Consider the following 23,097-nt stretch of genomic DNA (forward strand, 5'->3'; position numbering starts at 1 on the left):
TATACAATTTAGTTTTCATGCACGAGATTATATTATTATTTTAATTAAGTATAACGTCCTAAAACCAGCAGGTATCTTTGTAGATATCTCAGTCGTAGTGGAAACTAGAAGAAATCGCAGGTTCTTATTAGGGGCAAGCATTTCTTGCTTTATCGAATTTACATATTATCGAATATTTTTTCGGCTACTCTTCGTTTTTAGATTCCAAAAAAATGAAAAGAAAAAAATTTGTTTTGACAACTTTTTGTATACAAAGGAAAAAGAAACTTCCTGGTCCTCGCAAGAAATAACTCTAAATGGTGTTTATATTATAGATTATCTACATTATAGAAGTTTTCAGGGACTTTCGGCCCTCGGTAATAATGTAATCTTTTATTCCTTTTAAATTTTTCAAAAATACTTATTAGTTTTCTCAGGATTCAAAATAATGAATGCATTTAAAAAGCATTGGCCCGAAATTTTGTGCCTATACTCTTAAGACATAGAAGTTCTCTATGGTGTCTTCATCCGTGTCTGCAGTGGGAGCATATACTTGGATTATATAGATTTTACGTTTCAAAGGAGAGTTGAGAGACAGCATCAATACTCGATCAGAGTAGGGAACAAAGTTACAAACAGCTTTTTGAGAATTTTTATCGACTATAATGCTAACTTCCTGCCTGTGGTTGGAGTTGTTGTTACCGGAATAATACATTGTTCCATTTTTGGTGTTACATATTCCTGATTCAGTCCATTGTATATCGCTAAGCCCCAGTATGTTAATCTTCATTCTGTACATCTCCGACACAGTGATATCTAGTTTGCCAGATTGGTATAAACTTCTTACGTTCCATGTTCCAATTTTCAAGGCTATAGAGTTATTCCTATTTGTGTGACAGGGATTTACCTTGATGACGACCTGAGAGGCCCTGTCGTCTAAATTTGATTGTCCTCCTCTGCCGGATCTTGGATTCCGAGCTCCATGATCATTAAGTAAATTATCGACTAGTGGGTCTATGATGATTTTTACTAAGGATATCCATGCGGATCTTTAATGTAGTAGTCATCCCGTGGCTTTCCACATCTTAATGCCGTTGACTAATTTAGCTCTTTCGCCTTCGGAGTTAATTTCTCAGCTCCAAGAGAATGAAGTGCTTTACCACGTGTCTGTTCTTCCACCCGGGAGTATAAAAGAGTATAAGGAACAGCGACAAACTTCTCGCCTTGGATGTAGAGAGAGAGAGAGAGAGAGAGAGAGAGAGAGAGAGAGAGAGAGAGAGAGAGAGAGAGAGAGAGAGAGATGACATTAGACAAAGAATCTTTTTGCCACAGAAAACCTCGTCTTGGATGATATTAAAGTTTAAGGGATTTAAAGAATATGGTTTAGAACTCAATACAACCAAAACTAAATGCATGCTCATCAGCAGAACACAACAACCTCCGATGCAATTGACATTAAACAACCGAAAAATAGAACAAGTGGAGACATACACATACCTTGGAACCACAGTCAACACAAAATGGGACCAGTCAACAGAAATAAGATCACGAATTGAAAAAGCGCGAAACGCGTTCAACAATATGAAAAAGTGGTTCACAAGCAAAATGTCAATGGGACTAAAATTAAGACTGGTCAAGTGTTATGTCTTCCCGGTCTTGTTCTATGGAGCAGAGGCATGGACCACAACGGAAGCCACCCTGAAGAAACTAGAATCCTTTGAGCTGTGGATATATCGCCGTATTCTTCGGATATCCTGGACAGACCACATCACTAACGTGGAAGTAATGCAGAGAATAGGCAAAAGCAAAGAAATAATCTTCACCGTAAAGAAACGGAAGCTTGAGTACTTCGGACATGTCATGAGGCATACTAAGTACCGGCTGCTGCAGTTAATAGTCCAAGGAAGAATCGACAGTAGGAGGGGACCGGGAAGAAGACGACACTCATGGATGCATAACCTGCGACAATGGTTCGGACTAACATCGACCGAACTGTTCAGAGGTGCCGTAAACAAAGTCAAAATAGCCTTGTTAATAGCCAACGTCCGAAACGGATAGGGCAAAGGAAGAAGAAGAAGAATGGATTTAAATTAAAATTAAACTTAAAAAATTCACAAATCATATTGATTTACATGCATTAGGATTTCAAAAAGTTTGACTTAAAAAGTTTAGAAGAGGGGCTCTGGGCCTTCTGTTTAGAGTTAAGTATACTTTGTATTTTTATATTTTATAGTTTGATATTTTTGTATTAAAATTCTTGTTTGTCAAGTTCATTTTCATATTATCCATAATTTTTGCATTTTAAACTTTTAAAACCCAGTTTTACTACTAGGCGATAAAAAACATTAACATATAGAAAAGCGCGAAACCTAAATGTAAATTTCATTCAATTAGAAACTTTTAATTTGTTTTTGATTGTAACACAAATAAAGCAGCATTTGTAATGAAGTGAAGAAAAGGGTGATTTACATAAAGTACGTTTGCTTTAATTCTCACGAATTCTTGTCGCATTCTTAAAACAGTTACGAAGCTGCATTGTGAAAAGACCAAAATTGACATTTCTCATATATCTACGAGAAACAAAAAAACATACGATTGTTTAGAAAACAATGCCGATTTTGGTTTCCACGTTGTAATTATAAAACGTATCATAAATTATTAGTTTTCTTCTATTGATATGTATCGCAGTGGTGAATTTTCGGAACACGGTAATGAAAGTATAAAGTTGTGAATTATGTGATCTTAATAAAATGGAAAGTAATGCTACATTAGATTAAACTAGATTATATTATTCTAACCTTATATGCATGTCTATATTTTAAGCTGGTGAGAGCTTATAATAAACTATGTACTAAACAATGCAAAATTTCAAAATGTGTTAGATTCGTTAATAGCTATAATAAACTAATTAAACTGCTTTATGATAGTAATGATATATAGCCAATTTTAATAATATAATATGAAGAGTAAACTGCAAAAAGGGGGAATTTCAATCAAGTACACTAGTGAGAAAACTGGTTTTAAAGGTTTAGAGCACCACATTTTAAAAACTTACTTTTGGCGACATTTCTTTTTATAATAACAATCCAGAAGTGTTGAACAATCCCTAATCATTAGATGATCTACTTCAATCACCCGAAATGGAGAAGGCTTGGTCCTGCACGTACAAATCTCAGTAATCCAATCTTGAGGATCTTCTTCATCATCATCATCGCTGGCTCGACAACCCTTTTTGGGTCTTGGCCTGTTCTAGGATTCTTCTCGATTCTGATCTGTTTCGTGCTTTTTTTTCTCCAGTTTTTTATTTTTAAGGTTGTTATATCATTTTCTATTTGTTCTAAGTATCTAAGCTTCGGTCTTCCTCTTGTTCTTTTTCCTACTGGCATCTGTTTGAATATTTTGTTTGGTATTTCGCCTTCTTCCATTCTTTCTACATGTCCTATCCAATGCAGCCGTCCTATTTTAATGAATGTTATAATATCCGGATCCTGGTATATTTTGTATAGTTCAGAGTTGTATCTTCTACGCCATATTCCGTTTTCTTTTGTGCCCTTATATATGTGTCGCAAGATTTTTCTTTCGAAGGCGGAACAACGTTTCCTCTCTTTTAGTGAGTGTCCAGGTTTCTGAGCCGTATGTGAGTACCGGTCTTATTAGGGTTTTATATATTTGAAATTTTGTTTTTCTTGCGACGTTATCTGATCTTAGTTGCCTAATTAAGCCATGGTAACATCTATTTGCAATAAATATTCGCCTCTTCACTTCCTCCGTAACGTTATTATCAGACGTGACTAGGGATCCTAAGTATATTAAGTTTTTTACCCCCTCAATGTTGTATTCTCCTATTGTTATATTTTGTGGCTGCCTTATTTCTGCATTTTTACTTACCTGCATATTATTTTGTTTTGGTCTGATTGATTTTAAGACCACTATTTTGTGCAGCTCGTTTTATTTGGTTGTATGCCTCTATCATTTCTCTTCTTGATCTTGCGATTATGTCAACATCATCTGCAAATGCTAGTATTTGCACGCTTTTATTAATGATTGTTCCTCGTGTATTGACTGTTGTGTCCCTCAGTATTTTCTCGAGTACGATGTTGAACAAGATGCATGATAGAGCGTCTCCCTGGCGTAGTCCCTTTTTCACATCTATTGTTTCCGTTAATTCATTTTGTATCCAGATTCTACTTTCTACTTTTAGAGATTCTTTTATCAGTTATATTAGTTATGTTGGTATTTTAAATTCTTTCATTGCTTTTATTAAGAATTCTCGGTTTATATGGTCATATGCCCTTTCAAAGTCTATGAAGAGATGATAAGTGTCGATGTTATATTCACTTGTTTTTTCGAGGATCTGTCGCAGAACAAATATCTGGTATATTGATGACTTCTGTTTAGAGAATCCACTTTGGTATTTGCCAACTATTTTTTCAGTGTGTGGTCTAAGTCTTTCATAAATGGCATTAGACATTATTTTGTATGCTGCATTCAGAAGCGTGATTCCACGGTAGTTTCCACATTCTTGGGGATCTTCAGCTTTTGTTTTTTAACATACCAACGCCATGTCTCGATCACACTGTAAATACGAATCCACACGCATTGGAAAAGTGACAGTAATGTTTGATAGCCTCAAGCTGCTACAAGAAAACTTTACAATAACATTTTAAAGTTTTTATTTCGTCCGTCACATGAATCACAAAATATGGCTAAGTGGCGTACGTTTTCGTTAAGACACGAAAATATAAAATTATGAAGAAATGAGACAACTTCATCTGAGCTTTTCCTCCAACTGTCTCTGGATAGCAATAAAAAATTGGCTGATTAGTTGACATCACATGAATATTAAAAGAAATGAAAGTTAATTGTCTTTTATAGTATACATAATTTGTTGTAATATTAGGAAGATTTAGATTCTTCTGGTAGTCTAAAGCAATGACCTCCATTTTAACTATTTTCATTGCTTTCTTACGGACAGATCTCTTTATTTCATAAAAAGCTTCAGCTTTTCCTTTGTGTACACTATTGGCAATATGTAACTTTCCAATCTGTGCTTCTATTTCTTGCCTTGAAACTTGTTTAAGTGACTTCATTTCTGCTAAGGATTTGTCACACTCACTGCATGTATCACTGCGTGGATACCCGAAGGAAATGTTGAATTTTGTATTAAATATCCCTCTATAAAACTCATATGAAACAATGGGACTTTGAAGAGCTTTATACATTTCATACATTTTTTTAATATTCAGTTCATCAGGTAAGTATAATTTACTGCTTTTGTTTCTGCTGTAATGGCTTTCGCACCCTTGAAAGATTTAATATGATTAATCACACAATCATCTACCTCCTTCGGTTTTTTTGTTGGGTTTTTGGTTAATCCACGTTTGTCTTTTGTTTGTTTCTTTTGCTTGATACCGTGAAGAGAGGTAAATGCTAAATATTAGACAACGGTTTCTTTTACGATGTTATCGGCAGTATATCTAACTTTATATGAGTAAGATATATGCTGTAAAAAAATATTGCTTAGCCGTTCACTAGAAACAGTGGGTATGCTAACTTTACGTTAAAGCTCACATAGTCAAGCTATATCTCGGCAAGGAAAAAGGGTACAGGGCCCATCTTGGCGGCATATTTTATTGCTATTTAATTGCTGTTTATTGGTATATTAACCAATCCCTAAAAACTACCCCATTATCCCCTAGCTCAAAACACACCCCCGGAAAAACGAGATATCGGATAAAAAGCGAACCGTAAGGAATTGATTGATAATTTATTGCCAAAGTTTTACGCCAAGAAACAATATATTGCTGCAACCGTTTCCAAGAAACGATGGCTATGCAGCCCTAGTTATATCTCGGAAAGGAAAATGGGTACAATGCCCATCTTTGCGACATATTTTATTGCTATTTAATGGCTGTTGATTGGTATATTAACCATTCCCCAAAAACTACCCCATCATCTATATCTCGGCAACTAAAAGGGTTTTTGAAAAGGTTTTTTAAAAAAAACGTGAAATATACCAAAGTCTATGTTAGTTATTATCTAAGTAGTCACATATATTTATCCACACAAACTATAGGGAATAGTAGGTACACGTATATACAAACTGAATCACTGTAAATACGTCTTACATCTGCTGAAGGTTGAGACGCTACTGGTTATTAGATACTTATGATTAATTTTATGTTTTTCAGGAAAAATGATGTATTTAATATTCTAAACCTATTTCTTATGCAGGACTTACCAGTAGGCGGCCTTTCCTTTGGGTAACATATCCTGAATAATCCTTTTGTTCTCGTATAGTAGTAATATTTTGAATTCACATTTTCTAACAACGCCTGGCTTTGCGGATCTGAATGTTTACTTAGATAATTCTGAAAAGAAAAAGAAATTTTAAGTTTTTTTAACTTTTTCGTCTTCTTTGCAATTATGGTAAAATAAATACAAATAAAAACAAAGAAATACAAAGAAAAAATTGATCTAGAGGAACACATTGAATATACTAAAACATAATTAACGAAATGTGAAAACAAACAAGTGTTTGTCATTTTATTATAATCCTGGAAAAATCTATCAAAAAGTTATCAAATTTAAATGATTTGGGTTTTAGATATAGTTGCCATTTTGGATCTACTTATGTTTATAAACCAAATGTTTTGCACTATGAAAATTATAGAATCGATATATCAATCAAGATTAAGAGATATACACCCAAAAACTATTTTTGTTGGTTTCTTCAAAAATTAATACTAATATTAACGTTTCGGTAAGAAAGTTTGGGTTCCAGGTTGGACACCTGCACAAAGTTCGTGGCTCTATGAACGGCATTTGGTGCATTGGATCATGTCTTCAATTCTTTTTTCCTCGCAAATTAAACAGAACCACTCATCAACACACATATCTATAACAATGTCAGGTTGATTTGAGCTTGACGCGGCATTCAGAAGAACAGACTCTGTAGGATTTTCACATTCCTTTTTTGTTAAGTTTTTATTGACAGCGTCTTTGTTACTTTTAAGACTAGTTTTATCTTATAGTTTTATTTTTGGAGCACCTACAAGTTTCTTGGACGATTTCGGTTTAACCTTCCTCAATTTCATTTTTGTTTGTTTTATCTGTTCCTGCGTTAACTGTAGATATGTAGCTACTTCTAATTCATTTTTATAGGGACTTTCCGTCAAAACCATTGCCTTTTGTGCTGTTCCCTTCTTGGATTTTGGAGGAGGCTTCCGTATCGGGGAAATTAAATCATTTGAAATTTTAAGTTTTGGACTTGCTTCACGAGTTTTTTTAGTAGGCCTAGTGGGTGTAGTACTCGTAGCTAAACTCTCTTTAGGACTAGGTAGTTCAGGCCAGATTATTTCTCTACATTAGCTCCTGTTGTAGACATAAGTGGTTCCTTGTTTGTCTTATTAGACTCTTCATATTGACCATCTTCCCGAGTTTCACTGTCTTCAAGGTCATTTAAATTTTCAGCCGCACAAAAGTCACGATCTTTGAAGACCATGCGATCAACAGGCCATACTCCACTAGTTCGGAAACCATTCACTGCAATTTCAATGCTTGCTGCTCTCCCATAATCTTCAGAAATTAAGCCACCTACGTGAAGTTGTGTAAAATATAGTCCGGGGTTAGAACGAAGCCACTTTTCAACTGATTGAGTGTAGTAGCTTTTGAGAGGCTACTGTAAATATTAATAAAATCAATAAAATGCTGGAGTGATTTTACAAAGAGATTACTAGTCATGTAGCCTGATTCTGATATCTCAACCATACTCCCTGGTGGGGCACCAACCCTCAAATCATTGTTTATACGCATACGCTTAAATATAAGCATAGGTGGAACGTAAATTCCTGAAGCACTCGCACAGAAAACAACTGTTGTATTGACACGTTCTCCACTGGACACTGACCCAACTTGCCTTTTACCTTTTTGTGCCAGAAAATTTTGGCATTTGTTCTGCATAGTGCTGACACCCGTTTCGTCAACGTCAAATATGCCAGTTGCATCAATATTATTCTTATTAACAATTTTTTCCAGAAGGTCGAAAAAGACGTAAACATTCCTTTTATTGAATCCTTTTCGCGCATCATGGACGTTGCTTGAGGTTCTCTCAGTGAGATTATGTCCTTATAACGAGCTTTGAAAGCATAAAACCACTTCTTTCCTGCCATTTGGGATTCTTTATTAATATTATGTGGTATTTTATCGTGAGGATCGTGGGGCCAAACATCAACGTCTCCATTTTTAAAATATGATCAACTAGCTCCTTCTCCATTGCTGTTGGTAACACACTGCCTCGGCCAAAAGCCTTCATTTCTTCTTTGCCTTGACATCGGTCCTCTTAACGTGAAGGAGCAAGGTAGGCTTAGGGACTCCATACTGCCTGCAGCATTCATTTAATCCCATGTCTCCATTACGTAATGTTTAAAGAACCCGGCTCATGTCGTTCACATTTCAAGTCCCATATTTTCCCTTGGACATCTAAAACACACAAGAACAGTGTGTGTTATTTATTTTTGAAAATAAGTAGGTCTTAAATACCCAATGACACAGTAAAAGTTAGAAAAACATCATACCTAGGCCACATACTGAGAAATAATAAGTACCAATACGCCCAACTTATAGTGAAAGGAAAAATCGAGGGAAAGAGAGGCCTAGGAAGGAAAAGACTATCGTGGCTCAGAAACATCCGACAATGGACAGGGCTAAATTTTGAACAGCTAATAAGAACAGCTGAAGATAGAGAAGAGTTTAAAATTGTAGTAGCCAACCTCCATTGAGGAGAGGGCACTTTAAGAAGAAGAAATACCCAATGGTATCTAAAATTATACCGGTACAATATAGGCAACTCGGCGTGGTACTATATGGGAAACTTGCACTTTATGTAAATGAACTACGATTCCTAACCTAAAAATGGTCCAGCAAAGGGAAACAACTCAATGTTATACACCTAAATATATGATTTTTTGTATTTATGAACCAAAATGGTTTGCACATACCTTTACAGATGCTGTAACCGTATGGAAGTAGAAAACCATATTGAAACACCATGAAATAAAAAAAAGTCGATAAAACAAAATCGACAAACGTGAACGTTGTAAAACTTCAGCAATCAACTCTAGATAGTAACTAGTTCCACTAAACGACATAAGAGTGCTCTGGCTTCCTCATAAAGAATAATAACAGCGGCGGTACAATATTGGCGCCGGTACAATTACGGCTACTTTCCCCTAATATACATAGTGTGGCTGCAGCACAACCTTTTAGGCAGAAAGGGCAGGGTATTCAAGCCTTCCAAATGCTTAATATGCTACGTCCTATACAGCTAATTACAGTAAGTTGTATCCGGAACATTAGACGTGCTTTAAAAATTCCGTTTCATAATAAACCGATTAAACCCATCAAAAATTAAAACAGTTAACAACCTTAACTAAGTGAATTCATTGTTTTTTTTGTTGCAAAATTTTGTAATACTGCCACAATATGCAGAGAAAGTTAAGTTTCTTTAAAATTCACAACACGACTTGAGCGAAATATAAAAAATAAGATCTGTGAGAAATTTGTGTATGTACAAAATCGATCATGTATTATTCATATTTTCTATTCTATAAGGAAATCGGTTTATTGCAGAATGAATAAAACTGGGTATGTTCTTTTTAAATCTGATTTAGTTAAAAGATTTTGATGGAGTAATCATTTATGGCAGTAGGTACTGCTGGAATTATTTTTCAGTAAAGTTTTTGTAGTCCCATGTCTCTTGCAGTTTGTTAAAGAATAATGTGTAAAATAAAAATATTTATTAAACAATTTTATTTAGTTGCTTATAATATTTTTATACTGATCTCGGTCTTGCGCTACGTGTAGCAATTGGTCCGCTGTCAAACCTGTCCACTGCCGCAAATTCCTCAACCAAGAGAGTTTCTTCCGTCCTATCAATTTCTTTCCTTCGATTTTACCGTTGAGAATTAGCCGAAGGAACTCATATCTTGGTCCTCTGATTATATGTCCAAGATATTCTAGTTTACGCTAGTAAACTTCTTTTATTTAGTTGCTAACTATTAAAATTTTGCGTAAAAAGTTCAAGAGATATTTAACCGTTTCATTACTGTGGGGACGTATATGTCCAAGCATATTTCAAAAAATCTGCTGGCATCTGTTTGTCCCTAAAGCCCAGGTTATTTGAACGCATTCCTTACTCATTACCTATTAGTATCCACAACCTACATATCACGTCATAAATTGATGTTAACTAAACAATCAATGCTAAAAAGCATCAACAACTCATAACTAATACAATTTTAGTAAAGAAAAAGTGGCTTCTCTGTTTTTTAACCGATTATATATAATTTAGTTGCTGATTAACACAGGTTAGTGATATATATATATATATATATATATATATATATATATATATATATATATATATATATATATTGTTTACTTTTGATATTGTTTTCATCGATTCTACCATACTTTCTAAACGGGACTCTAGTGTCCCAGTAGTAGTTTATACCGGGTCTTATTTATCCCATTCGTATTGTTTGGTTGCAGACTTATATTGGCACGTAGACGTTTTATAACACAAAAAGAGCTTCAAGAAGAAATTGAAAACGTCTCAAATATTTCTGAAAATGAATCCGATGAAGAACCTTATGCTGCCTCAGAGTCTTATTATGTACCTGGTGACGATTCTGCCTCAGATTCTGATGAGGTACCTGATAATACTCTGACCGTGTCGATGCTTCCGTCGAAGAAAGTTCTGATGCGATGAAATGAATCGACTGCGCAATGAACTATACCAAATACAAACTTTTCTCCGAAAAAAGAAATTCCTACCCACAGAAATGGGATAACGATACTAAATATTGATAAAGATTCTCGTCCTGTTGATTATTTCCGCGTAGTTTATTTATGCATATTGCTTCGTGTACAACCAAAAAATAGCAGCATTCATCCATAAAAAAAGCTATTTCAAGAGATCGCTGTTTATTCCTGCTATCTAAGTCCTACTATAATAATCCTGAAAAAAATAGTAATACGTCAAAAACATACTACATCTATGAAGTGGTTTCTTGTTTGAAACAAACTTTTGTAAAAGCGAGGACCGAGAGTTCCCATCGTCCATCGACGAATCAATGACTAAGTTCAAAGGAAGATCTGACTTGCAGCAGTATCTTCATATGAAACCAGTAAAAAGTGGTATAAAAATGTGGCAACGAAGGGATCTCTCACAAGATTTCAATATTTACTCGGAAAAAGAATCCACACCAACCACTGGAACTCTACGACAACGAGTTGTTGAAACTCTAGTCAACACCATAAGGTCACTAGATGTGTGTCTATGCTTTGATAGATTTTTCACCTTGTTCAACCTTCTGAACACCCTAAATTTACCATGTTTAGGAACCTATATGGCCGATGGGGTAAACGTAGCCGAATTTGATAATAACAAGATGTTAAGGGGTTTTAAGTTTTCAGTTTCATCCGAACGAATTTCAGCGACTAGGTGGAAAGATACGAAAGAAGTGATGCTGATGTCCAATTGTCACAGTAAAACTGCTGGAATTATCAACAGAAAGCTGAAAACTGGAGAAAAAGCTGAGTTCACTTGTCCAGAAGTAATTATTTTTTACAATAATTTTATGGGAGGAGTAGGTCTCGCCGATCAAAACGTTAGCACATATGATAAGGACCGAAAATATGCGAAATGTTAGGGAAAAGTTTTTTATATGTTAGTTATGTGCGCTATTGTAAATTTTTGGATTATTATATTATCTTAGGTTTTTTAACTGATATTAAATTAATATTAAATATAAATTTTTTATTGGAATAGCTTGTTAATTCAGCGCCCAATATTACAAAGGTGTTACGAATTTATATTTGCCATTGTGTAGTTTAAACATATATATTCTTGAATATCATAGTAATTAATAGGAACGTTGTTTTGCATTCAAGTGTAATAGAAAGTTTCTATTAATTCATTTTAGTAAAGTCATTATCAAATAGCGAAAGAAACATAATTCAGTTCCATTTACAATTCAATTAAAATATATTTTTAAATTTTCGTCTTTTTAACATCTGCATAACCTCAATGTATAAATTAAATCGACAAATAAACCAAAACCTTTGACCGACATTTTCTCTAAACGATTATTCATGTTATGCCTTGTTTGAAGTTGCTTTTGCTTTTTCCAAACAGGCAAAGAAAGAATCTTTAACGTTTGACCCCCATTTACGTATTTTGCCTCTCTGGTATGTTGATTATTAATGCGTCATCAAGGACGGTCGCTTGATCACATATGGATTAGAAAAAGTTGTTTTATATCTTGGAAATGCATACTTACTGGAATATTTATAAAAATGAAGAACAAAGGAAGCGTCGAAATAAATAGAGAATTAGGGTACTAAGGAAGAAAAATTAAAAGAGATCCAAAAAATATAAAGATTAAATTTGTAAACATTGTAAATAATTGTAAATATTGTATGTTTTGCAAGTTTCACAGTTTTTAAAATGGCCGTTTGGCCTCCACACAGAGATTGCATTAACTAAACTTGTTTATCTTTGCAAATACGACGTTTTGCAGTTTGAGCGACGATAAACAAATTTAATGTTTCACCATTTAAATTTACAGTAAGGTCTCTTTTTAGGCGGATTATTTTTATGCGATTTTAAAGTTATGAGGTTTGTATTTCATCCAAAAATTTCTATTATCAACTATTATAATTAAATATTAACTATTCACATACAGATGTCAGTAAAGTGAGCCTTTGCAACTCGGGAATTCCCTTGTTACATGATGTTCCTATTATATCAGTGCTAGTTTCGCATTAAAAGGTACAACCATCAACAATCAACAGAAAACAACCCAGCACATAGCACTGGCAAATTTTATAATGACTAATGACATTACTTTTCAGACATCTCTCAAAAAAATTACAAAAAACTTAAAAAAACGACTTCGGCCACCAAAAAAAAAAAAAAAAATTCAAAACTACTAAAAAGGCGAATGCCACTAAAAAAAAATTAACAAGAAACCCTAAACCCGGGCACGAGAGGCCCTCATTCTCGAGCGCCAAGTCGCCGAACTGGGCGAGCCCGAAGCGGAGACTTGGGGCCCGAGCAAGCAATTTCAGATTAGATGATAAGTCACCAGAGATAGCAGGAAAAGAGCGCCTTAAGCTAACTTGCTTTGATTTGGATAGGATATCGTTCTTGTACCCAGGACTTCCACACGACAAGCACTTTGCTGATAGTTGTGCCCCTATCGCGCATCAGAGTGCTATAGGGGGGAAAGTGATGGTCTAAAGCATTGGGGCGCGGTGGAATGACTCCTGAGTACAATAGTTAATCCTCCTCGCCTCAATGAATGATAACACCCGAGTGTCATTCTTAAGGGGTAAACAAGTCTCACAGGCTGGGTTAAATTAAATTGCTTGCTTGCTTGTTATTGTTTTAAACTAGTTTTTCTCTTAGAGGTGCTTCATTTTATAAGTTGTTTAAAATTTTGCTGAATCCAAGTTGCAGTATGATAAGCAGAACGGTTTTCTAATTGAAATATTTCAAGTGAGTGTAGTAAAGTGTAATGTACCTACCTACTCACATGTAAGATAATTAAAGTATCTATGTATTTCTATATAGTTTTTAGTCACCTGGTATATGTTATTTACAATTATGAAAAGTTCTCATGTATAATCACTAATAATTATTTGCTGTTAGAAATCAGAATCAATACTCTTCATAAATATTTTCCTATTTAGAATAAATAAGTTTCGCTAGTTTATTCACCTAATACTTCGTATCTATGGAATAATAATAATTTATTTCTCTTATTTCTTTGTTCGATAAGCTATCCGTATTTGCTATTTTAATATTAATATTTGAGTCCAATCTCTTGTACTCAAATCCATCCAGAAACATCGTTAAATAATTGTAGATAACAGAACTTATATATTCATAGTTTTAAGAAATAACAAGCAGAGTGTAATTTTCATCCTCTAATATAATAAATTTATACATGTCAATATATTCTGTTTAATTCCAAAACAAAGAGTTAGTCCGGAGAAGAAATAAACGCATAGTATTCCATAACAAAATTTGGTGTCAGAACGTGGGATATTAGTAGCAGAGTTCCTCTGATTGCTGATAGAAGGAGAGCTGAGGAATTTTTGAATTGACTTGTTTCCTTCGAGGAATCATTCAAAAAAAAAACTGTCAGTGTGGAAAAATCGCCACTACAACTAATTACATTGGGGTCCAGTACATCCAGTTCGAAATCCAGTTCCAGTCATAACCCAATTGTAGTTCCATCGGAAGTAGAGGTGAACCCGTGGAATAATAGACTATGCGACCAACAACAATATTCTACTTGTAAGTACATTCTATCTTAAATTCTGTCTCATATTTTAAAAATCTTGTAAACGTATGTCTACTTTATATCCTGATATAAGTAACTTATTTGACGAACAAATACCTTCTCCCGACTCAAATTCTCTTTCAAATTCTTCTACTTCTAATTCAAATAAAATGTCAGTATCAATTGAAATAGCTGAAAAACTTCTCATTCGATTTGATGGTACAAAATCAAAATTATACGAATTCATAGACAATTGTGATAAAGCATACAATTTAGTAAATCCGCAATCCAAACCCATCTTATTAGCCATTATAGAAACTAAATTAACCGATAAAGCTAGGGCCATAACTAGAAACAGAACATTTGACGAATGGAAAGATTTAAAAGACTTCTTATTAGATGCTTATTCTGAACGCCGAACTGAAGGTCAGTGGCAATTGGAATTACATTCCTTACGTCAGATGCCCAGTGAAAATGTAATGTCATTTGCAAATAAAGTTGAAAATTGCTATATAAAATTAATAAATACACTTGATCCAGACTTATCTCCAGATGCAAGAAATGCATGTACTAAACTCTTAAAAACTCAAGCACTAAATGTCTTTATTAGAGGATTAAACAAAGACCTCTCTATTTTAATCAAAGCCCGAAATCCAGATTCCTTAGAAAGAGCTGTTGCTATAGCAATTGCCGAAGAACAAGAACAGTTATCAAGACAAGAAATTTTCAGACCATTCTGTAATATTTGCAAACGAAATAACCATTCCTCAAATAACTGTCGATATAAAAACAATTCAGATAGAAATGTTAGACATCTTCAAAATTCTAGTTTTCAAAACCCAAAATATCCTAATTCAAATCTTCAAAGGTCAAATTCTCAAAATCAAAATTATAAACCTTCAAATTCAAATTCCAATTCTGATTTTCCTCCAAACTTAAGAAAAGAAAATACCAACACTTCCCAACGTTTTTGCAGATACTGCAAAAAACCAGGTCACGTTATAGAAGAATGTAGAAAACGCGAATTTAACAATAAAAACAAAAATCCAACAAATTCTTTAAACTTCCAGAATCCTCGACAACCAACGGTCGATTCTCGAGGAGTTCGTTCAGTTCAGGCCGTATCACAACCATCAACTTCTCAGTCACTTCCTATGTAGATTTACCCTTAGTAAATAATTCTAATCCATCCTCTTGCAAGTTTCTAATCGATACAGGCGCAGATATTTCTTTAATTAAATATTCAAAAATACTAAACATTCCAAAAATTTATTCTAAGTCTATTACTCTACGAGGCATTGATAAAAATGTCTTAAATCCAAATAAAACTATATGTAGTTGTAACGTAAATTTCAAGATAAAAGATTTTGTCCAAACTCATGTTTTCTATGTCGTAGAAGACGATTTTCCTCTTCATTTCGACGGTATATTAGGTAGCGATTTTTTTGAAATAAATAAATGCCAAATTGATTATAAAGAAAATAAATTAAACTTTAAAAATTGTTCTATTTCAATCGAATATATAAAATCTCCATTAAACAATGACAATGACGAATTTCTGAGAGATCAAAATATCGAGACAAGTTCTAATATCGATGAAATATTTCCTTATGATGCTAAATCCATAGAGGATCATTCTTATTTAGAAACCAATGATATCCAAATAACCTTAAGTAGTGAAGAACTACTATCCAATCCAATTCAATCTAAATCTAACTCTAAATCCAAAGAAAATTCAAGTCCAAAATGTGTAAAATCCACTGAGATATGCACAAATAAAACTTGTAACTCTTCACGAAATCATAAATCAAAATCCTGTTCAGAAGAAAAATCCTGTTCAGACGATCTTATACTAAATCAAAACTCTAATTCTAACTCAAGAAGTAATAAAACTATTCTATCCGCAAGAACTGAAACAATTGTTCAAATTAAAGTAATAAATAATGAATTAAGCGAAGGATTATGTCCCGAACGCGAAATCTTTAAAGGTGTATTTTTATGTCCTAGTGTTGTTAAAGTAAAAAATGATTTCTTTTTAACCTCAATCGTAAACACTACTGAAACGGATGTTGAATTAAACGATATTCAAGTAGCAATAGAAAAAATTCCAAATTTACAAAACAATGCAAATATACGAAAAATGTCTTCTTATAAAGATAATACGAATTCTAACAGAATTGCTAAATTAAAAAATGCCTTGAGAACAGATCATTTAAATAGTGAAGAAAAATCATCTTTAATTTCTATTTGCAAGGAGTACAATCATATCTTTTATCTGGAAGGAGATCAACTTACCAGTACAAATGCCATAACTTGCAAAATTCCTTTAAATTCTAATGTACCTATTAGCACTAAATCATACAGGTATCCTGAAGTACACAAACATGAAGTCGAAACTCAAATAAAAGGTATGCTAGATCAAGGTATTATCGAAGAATCAACTTCGCCATGGAATTCGCCCCTTTGGGTTGTGCCAAAAAAGGCCGATGCTTCAGCAAAGAAGAAATGGCGAATTGTTATAGACTATCGACGACTAAATGATATTACTATAGGAGATTCATTTCCACTTCCGAATATAGTCGATATATTAGACCAATTGGGTCATTCAAAATATTTTTCAACAATAGATTTAACATCAGGATTTCACCAGATCAAAATGGATCCTGAGGATTCTCCAAAGACTGCTTTCTCAACTCCGTCTGGACATTATCAATATTCACGAATGCCATTTGGATTAAAAAATGCTCCCAGTATTTTTCAAAGGCTAATGAATACTGTCCTCTCAGGAATACAAAATTACAGATGTTTTGTCTATCTCGACGATATAGTCATTCATGCCGATACATTAGAAAATCATAATAAAAGATTAAAAGAAGTATTCGAAAAATTGTCTACATTCAACTTAAAAATACAACCAGATAAGTGCGAATTTTTTCGTCGCGAAGTAATGTATTTAGGACATTTAATAACTGAATTTGGTGTCAAACCGGACGAAAAAAAGGTATGTGCTGTTACAGATTTTCCTATACCCAGAACACAAAAAGATATTAAGAGCTTTTTGGGTCTCACTGGTTATTATAGACGCTTTATAAAAAATTTCAGTGCTTTAACACAACCTTTAACAAAACTGCTGAGGAAAAATGTTGAATTTAATTGGACAAGCATTCAACAACAGTCATTTGAGAACCTGAAATCAATACTTTGTTCAGAACCAATACTTCAGTATCCAGATTTTACCAAACCCTTTGTCTTAACAACGGATGCTAGTAATTATGCAATAGGGTCCATACTTTCTCAAGGTAAAGTACCAGATGATTTACCTATTGCTTATGCTAGTCGTACCTTGAACAAAGCGGAATCAAACTATAGCACAACAGAAAAAGAATTACTTGCAATTGTATGGAGTGTTAAACACTTTAGACCATATTTGTACGGAAATAAATTTTTCATTTATACGGATCATAAACCACTCACATGGCTATTTAATGTAAAAGATCCCGGATCAAGACTCGTTAGGTGGAGATTAGCATTAGAAGAATATAGCTATGAAATTATTTATAAACCAGGTAAATTAAATCAAAATGCTGATTGTTTAAGTCGTCCTCCTTTAACCATATCTGAAACAAATATTTGCGAAGAAAACAAAAACCCGGCAACAATCACCTTACAAATAAACAAAATGAGTAAAGAAAATAATGACACTTATTCACAGTTCTTATCTAAATCCGAAACTATATTAATAACAAATGATAATATAAAAGAAACAAATGAAAAGATTACATCATTTTCACAAAATTTAGCATTGTTTGTTTCCGTAGATTTAAATTTTAATGAGATCGTTCAGAAACAAATAAATAAACAATTCAGTCATATAGAAAAATTGAAAGCCAAAAATCCAAGACTAAATGACATTATATATATTTCTGATCAAAATAAAAACTTTTATTACATATTTATAAAAAATAATTATTGGGACAATACCTCTTATGAAGATATATTTAATTCCCTAATAAAATTAAGAGACTGGTTATTAAACGATAAAATATTAAAAATTTGCCTACCCAGAATAACTTTTAGCTACGATAAATTAAGTTGGGGAAAAATTAGATCTATGATTAGATTTATTTTTAGAAAAACTGATATATCTATTATCATTTATCATGATATACTAACAAATCCTGAACCTGAGGAAATAACTACAATATTACAAGAGAATCACACTAGTCCTACGGCTGGACACTCTGGTTTTCATCGGACATACAATCGTATAAAAAAAACATTTCAAATGGAATAATATGAAAAATGATATTAAAAACTTTATAAAAACCTGTGAATCTTGTCAGAAAAATAAACTCGTTAGAAAAAAATTCGTAAAGCCCATGGAGATAACAACAACAAGCTCAAATCCATTAGAAAAAATATTTTTAGATATAGTAGGTCCTTTACCTTTAACCGAGTCAGGTAATAAGTTCATATTAACATTACAAGATGACTTAACAAAATTTTCTCAAGCTTATGCAATTCCGAATCATGAAACCAAGACTATCGCTGAAAATCTGGTTCGTGGATTTATTTGCAAGTTTGGAAAACCCGATATAATAGTTACTGATCAAGGCCGAGATTTTACTTCCAAATTATTTTCTCAAATCGCCAAGCTTTTTAAAATCAGACATATAAATTGTACTGCTTATCATCCAGAATCAAATGCTGCATTAGAAAGGAGTCACGCTACTTTAGCAGACTACCTTAAACATTATATTAAAGCTGATCAATCCGATTGGGACGAATGGCTAGATTTTGCTATGTTTTCATATAATACAACTAATCATACTTCAACCAAATTCACACCATATGAACTAATATTTGGATATACACCTAATCTACCTAGCAGTATAATACGACCAGTAGAACTCAAATATACATATGAAGATTATTTAGATAATTTAACACTTAAGCTTAGAAAATCTCATGAGTTAGCAAAAACGAATCTATTAGAATCTAAAGTAGTCAGTAAAAAATATTATGACCAAAAGATTAATGACACCGTTTTCTTAGAAGGACAATTAGTATATCTCCAAAATGAGCAAACAAAGAAGGGTCAAACCAAAAAACTTACACAAAATTATAATGGACCTTATAAAATTCTAGAGATAAATTCTCCTGTCAATTGCACAATTTTAGTAAATAAAAAACCAATAAAAGTTCACATGAATAGATTGAAACATGCTTTTGTTTCAGGTATGCAATAATATGGCTGACAAATAGTGAACAAATTCACAAGAAATATACCAATACTCCTATCAACAAATCACCTGGAATCTATTACGAACACATAAAAAATGTTCAATTTATTGAAACTCATTGGAACATATTAAGTCATATTCCTTTACAACCTTTTACAGACAAATTAAATTTTGTAGATCTCACCTATCAAAAAACATTAAGACTGTGTCAAAACAAACCAGTTCTTATTGAATTACGATTATGCGATACTTCACTAAAACTCTTAGGACAAATCATACCTAGACTCTTTCAAGATGAACAAACTTTAAAAAACATAATTCTGCATGAACATTTTAGACCAAAACGCGCTCTATTTAATGCAATTGGATCTGTTTTCAGGACCTTATTCGGTACCTTAGACAGTGATGATGCTGAAAATTTCAATAATGCTATTAACAAAGCTGAAAGTAACGAAAATCATCTTCTTGATTTACTAAAACAACAAATTCATGTAGTAAAAGCCACGATTGCAAATTTTAATAACTCTATTACAAATCTAGACCGAAACAAAGTGATTTTTGATAAAAATTTTGAATCAATTACCAATTACACAGATAAAATGAATAATAAATATTTTAATTTAGATTTAAAACAAAAAATTGAAGAACATTTTACCTTACTAACTTTCTTTATAACAGAATTACAACAAGAATATTCTACTTTAATAAACGTTATTCTATTTGCAAGAAATAATAACCTTCATCCTTCTGTTATAACACCTGAGCAACTAATTCAAGAATTATCTAAAACGGTAACGCATTTACCTAGTACATCGACTTATCCATTTCCATTGACTATCGATTATGCTCATAAATATTTCGATATCATTTTACTTAAATATATATATTTTGATAACAAGATTTTAATTACGGTTAGTATACCTTTGGTTAGTAATACTCCTTATTCTCTTTTTAAACTAATATCTCTTCCTATAATTCATCCAACATTAAAGAGACTTACCTTTATTCTTCCATCTGTCAAATATCTTGTTCTTTCAGAAAATAGAAACATTTATGTTACTATTGATACATTAGAAGACTGTTATTCATTAGATGAAGAAAAACTTATTTGCAAAAATCCTGATACTTTCCGATTTACACACACTAATCCAATTTGTGAAACTGAATTGTTAACTTCAATAACAAACATACCATCTAGTTGCGATACTCGTATAATTCAAACAGAATATGAAATTTGGCATAAATTAAACAAACCAAATTCTTGGATATATGTTTTACCCAAACCAACAGATTTAACTTTAAGCTGTCAGACTAGTACGCCAATATCTATTGTTCTTTCAAACACAGGTATTTTTTCTACTTCGAATAATTGCAAAACTTACACCGGATCAACTATTTTGATATCTGTCTCAAATCCAAAAGAAAGTAATTTTCAGTCTATCATTCCAGATTTATCCCTTCCAGAAGTCTGTTGTGATGATATTAAGATAAATAATGAATCCAAATTACACCTTGTTCCCTTACAATTAAATAATCTCGATCGAGATGCATTAAATTTAGCAAGCCATAAACTAGATAATTTAGAGAAAATGACCTCAGAAACAAATATTAATTTTTCAGACACAATAAAAAATAGTTCTTATTTCACTTATGCAATCTTATTTTTGATAAAATGTATGTTACTTTATATTTTATACAGGATAATTAAATATTTTTACCGACGATTTCGTAGAAATCCGTCACATAGTTGTCAACAAATTACAAATTGTTTAACACTAAATATATGTCAAAGTAAACGAAAACATGTACATGAGACAGATTTAAGTATAGATTGTAAACATAATAAAGACAATAATTATAGTGAATCCAAAAAGTGTGAAGAGACTAGTTTCACAGAGACTACACCGATAAGACGAAGTGAAAGACTATCGAGACTAAAAGAAACTATTTAAATGTGTTAAAATAAAATAATAATGTATACAAATGTTTTATACCATTTAAATGAAAATTCATTTTACAATTATTTTCATTCTTACAAAAGGAGGTGTAATGTACCTACCTACTCACATGTAAGATAATTAAAGTATCTATGTATTTCTATATAGTTTTTAGTCACCTGGTATATGTTATTTACAATTATGAAAAGTTCTCATGTATAATCACTAATAATTATTTGCTGTTAGAAATCAGAATCAATACTCTTCATAAATATTTTCCTATTTAGAATAAATAAGTTTCGCTAGTTTATTCACCTAATACTTCGTATCTATGGAATAATAATAATTTATTTCTCTTATTTCTTTGTTCGATAAGCTATCCGTATTTGCTATTTTAATATTAATATTTGAGTCCAATCTCTTGTACTCAAATCCATCCAGAAACATCGTTAAATAATTGTAGATAACAGAACTTATATATTCATAGTTTTAAGAAATAACAAGCAGAGTGTAATTTTCATCCTCTAATATAATAAATTTATACATGTCAATATATTCTGTTTAATTCCAAAACAAAGAGTTAGTCCGGAGAAGAAATAAACGCATAGTATTCCATAACAAAAGTTTTATTTTCCATTAGAAGAGGTTTTTGCAATCTCAATATCGTAAGTCTATTTCTTTTTATTTCTTTTTTTAAGATGTTATTTAGCCCAATGGAGAAAAAAACACCAAAGACAATCAATTTCGTTGTTAACGAAAATTGCAATTTTAGATCGCTTAGGAAAAGGTGAAGGATCTACGGCAATTATAAAACATTTTAATTTAGGCGAATCAACTGTAAGAGCAATTAAAAAGAATGAAGTTGCTATAAGAAAATCTATAGTTTCTGGTACAAAATTAAGCGCCAAATTGTCATCTCACTCAAGGTATGTATTATTAGAAAGAACAGAAAGAGTCATCGCAAAAATATTTCCACAGGAGCTAGCATAAATTATTGAAGATGGGGATTATAAGACTGTAACATTATTTTTAGTAAAATTATAAATTTAAAGGAGACTGTTACAAAAATATTTGCTAATACGCAGTTATCTACAATCTATTAAATAATTCAATCTAAAGAATAAAATTGAAGAACCATAAGTGCCTTGCGACCTTCCAACAAAAAATATCAAATGCTAAACATCCGCCCACGGTACAAGACATCTGTTTAATATTTTTTAAGGCTTTTAGCTTTCGGCGTACAACTATGTTGATGGGACGAAAGAAAGGTTAGCAGGTAAAGAGAATGCAGATATTTTATAAAACAAAGAGGGAAGCGTCTTATCAGAATTTCTAAACACAAATCGGTTGTGAACATGTGAACTGGATAACAGATGAGTCTGTAAGATAATTTAAATATTAGCTTAGAAAGTGAAGACGGGTTTTTTTAGATTAGGATTTAAATAGTTTAAATTTCGTTAAACAAAATTAAATAATAACACTGAAAAATTTGAATTAATAAGAATTTAAAATATGATAGTGAATTTATTTCAACCTTTCCCATCTATTCTTTTCTAAATGGAAAAAGACAGTTAAGATTTGAAA

At 32.4% G+C, this 23,097-nt stretch overlaps 2 protein-coding genes across 3 annotated transcripts in view; one reads left to right on the top strand and one right to left on the bottom strand.

Moving 5' to 3' along the window:
• LOC140434227 (uncharacterized) overlaps positions 1 to 23,097 on the bottom strand; it is a 144,133-nt gene that overhangs the window by 46,655 nt on the left and 74,381 nt on the right. For both annotated transcript variants that reach the window (XM_072522326.1, XM_072522325.1), the window contains exon 2: positions 6,221 to 6,350. In XM_072522326.1, the coding sequence (XP_072378427.1) occupies positions 6,221 to 6,350 (130 nt within the window). The remainder of the gene's footprint in view (positions 1 to 6,220; positions 6,351 to 23,097) is intronic.
• Positions 13,578 to 22,053, top strand: LOC140434226 (uncharacterized). The gene is made up of 2 exons (XM_072522324.1): positions 13,578 to 14,347; positions 19,572 to 22,053. Exons 1-2 carry the CDS (start codon positions 14,322 to 14,324, stop codon positions 21,526 to 21,528), a joined length of 1,983 nt encoding a protein of 660 aa, XP_072378425.1. The 5' UTR covers positions 13,578 to 14,321; the 3' UTR covers positions 21,529 to 22,053.

This window comes from Diabrotica undecimpunctata, chromosome 2 (assembly GCF_040954645.1).
Source record: "Diabrotica undecimpunctata isolate CICGRU chromosome 2, icDiaUnde3, whole genome shotgun sequence".
Taxonomy (NCBI): domain Eukaryota; kingdom Metazoa; phylum Arthropoda; class Insecta; order Coleoptera; family Chrysomelidae; genus Diabrotica; species Diabrotica undecimpunctata.

Excerpts from the sequence above, each read along its gene's own strand:
- LOC140434226 (XM_072522324.1), top strand. The coding sequence starts at position 14,322 with ATGCGACCAACAACAATATTCTACTT. Across the intron at positions 14,348-19,571 it reads CCAACAACAATATTCTACTT|GTATGCAATAATATGGCTGA; the intron begins GTAAGTACATTC and ends CTTTTGTTTCAG.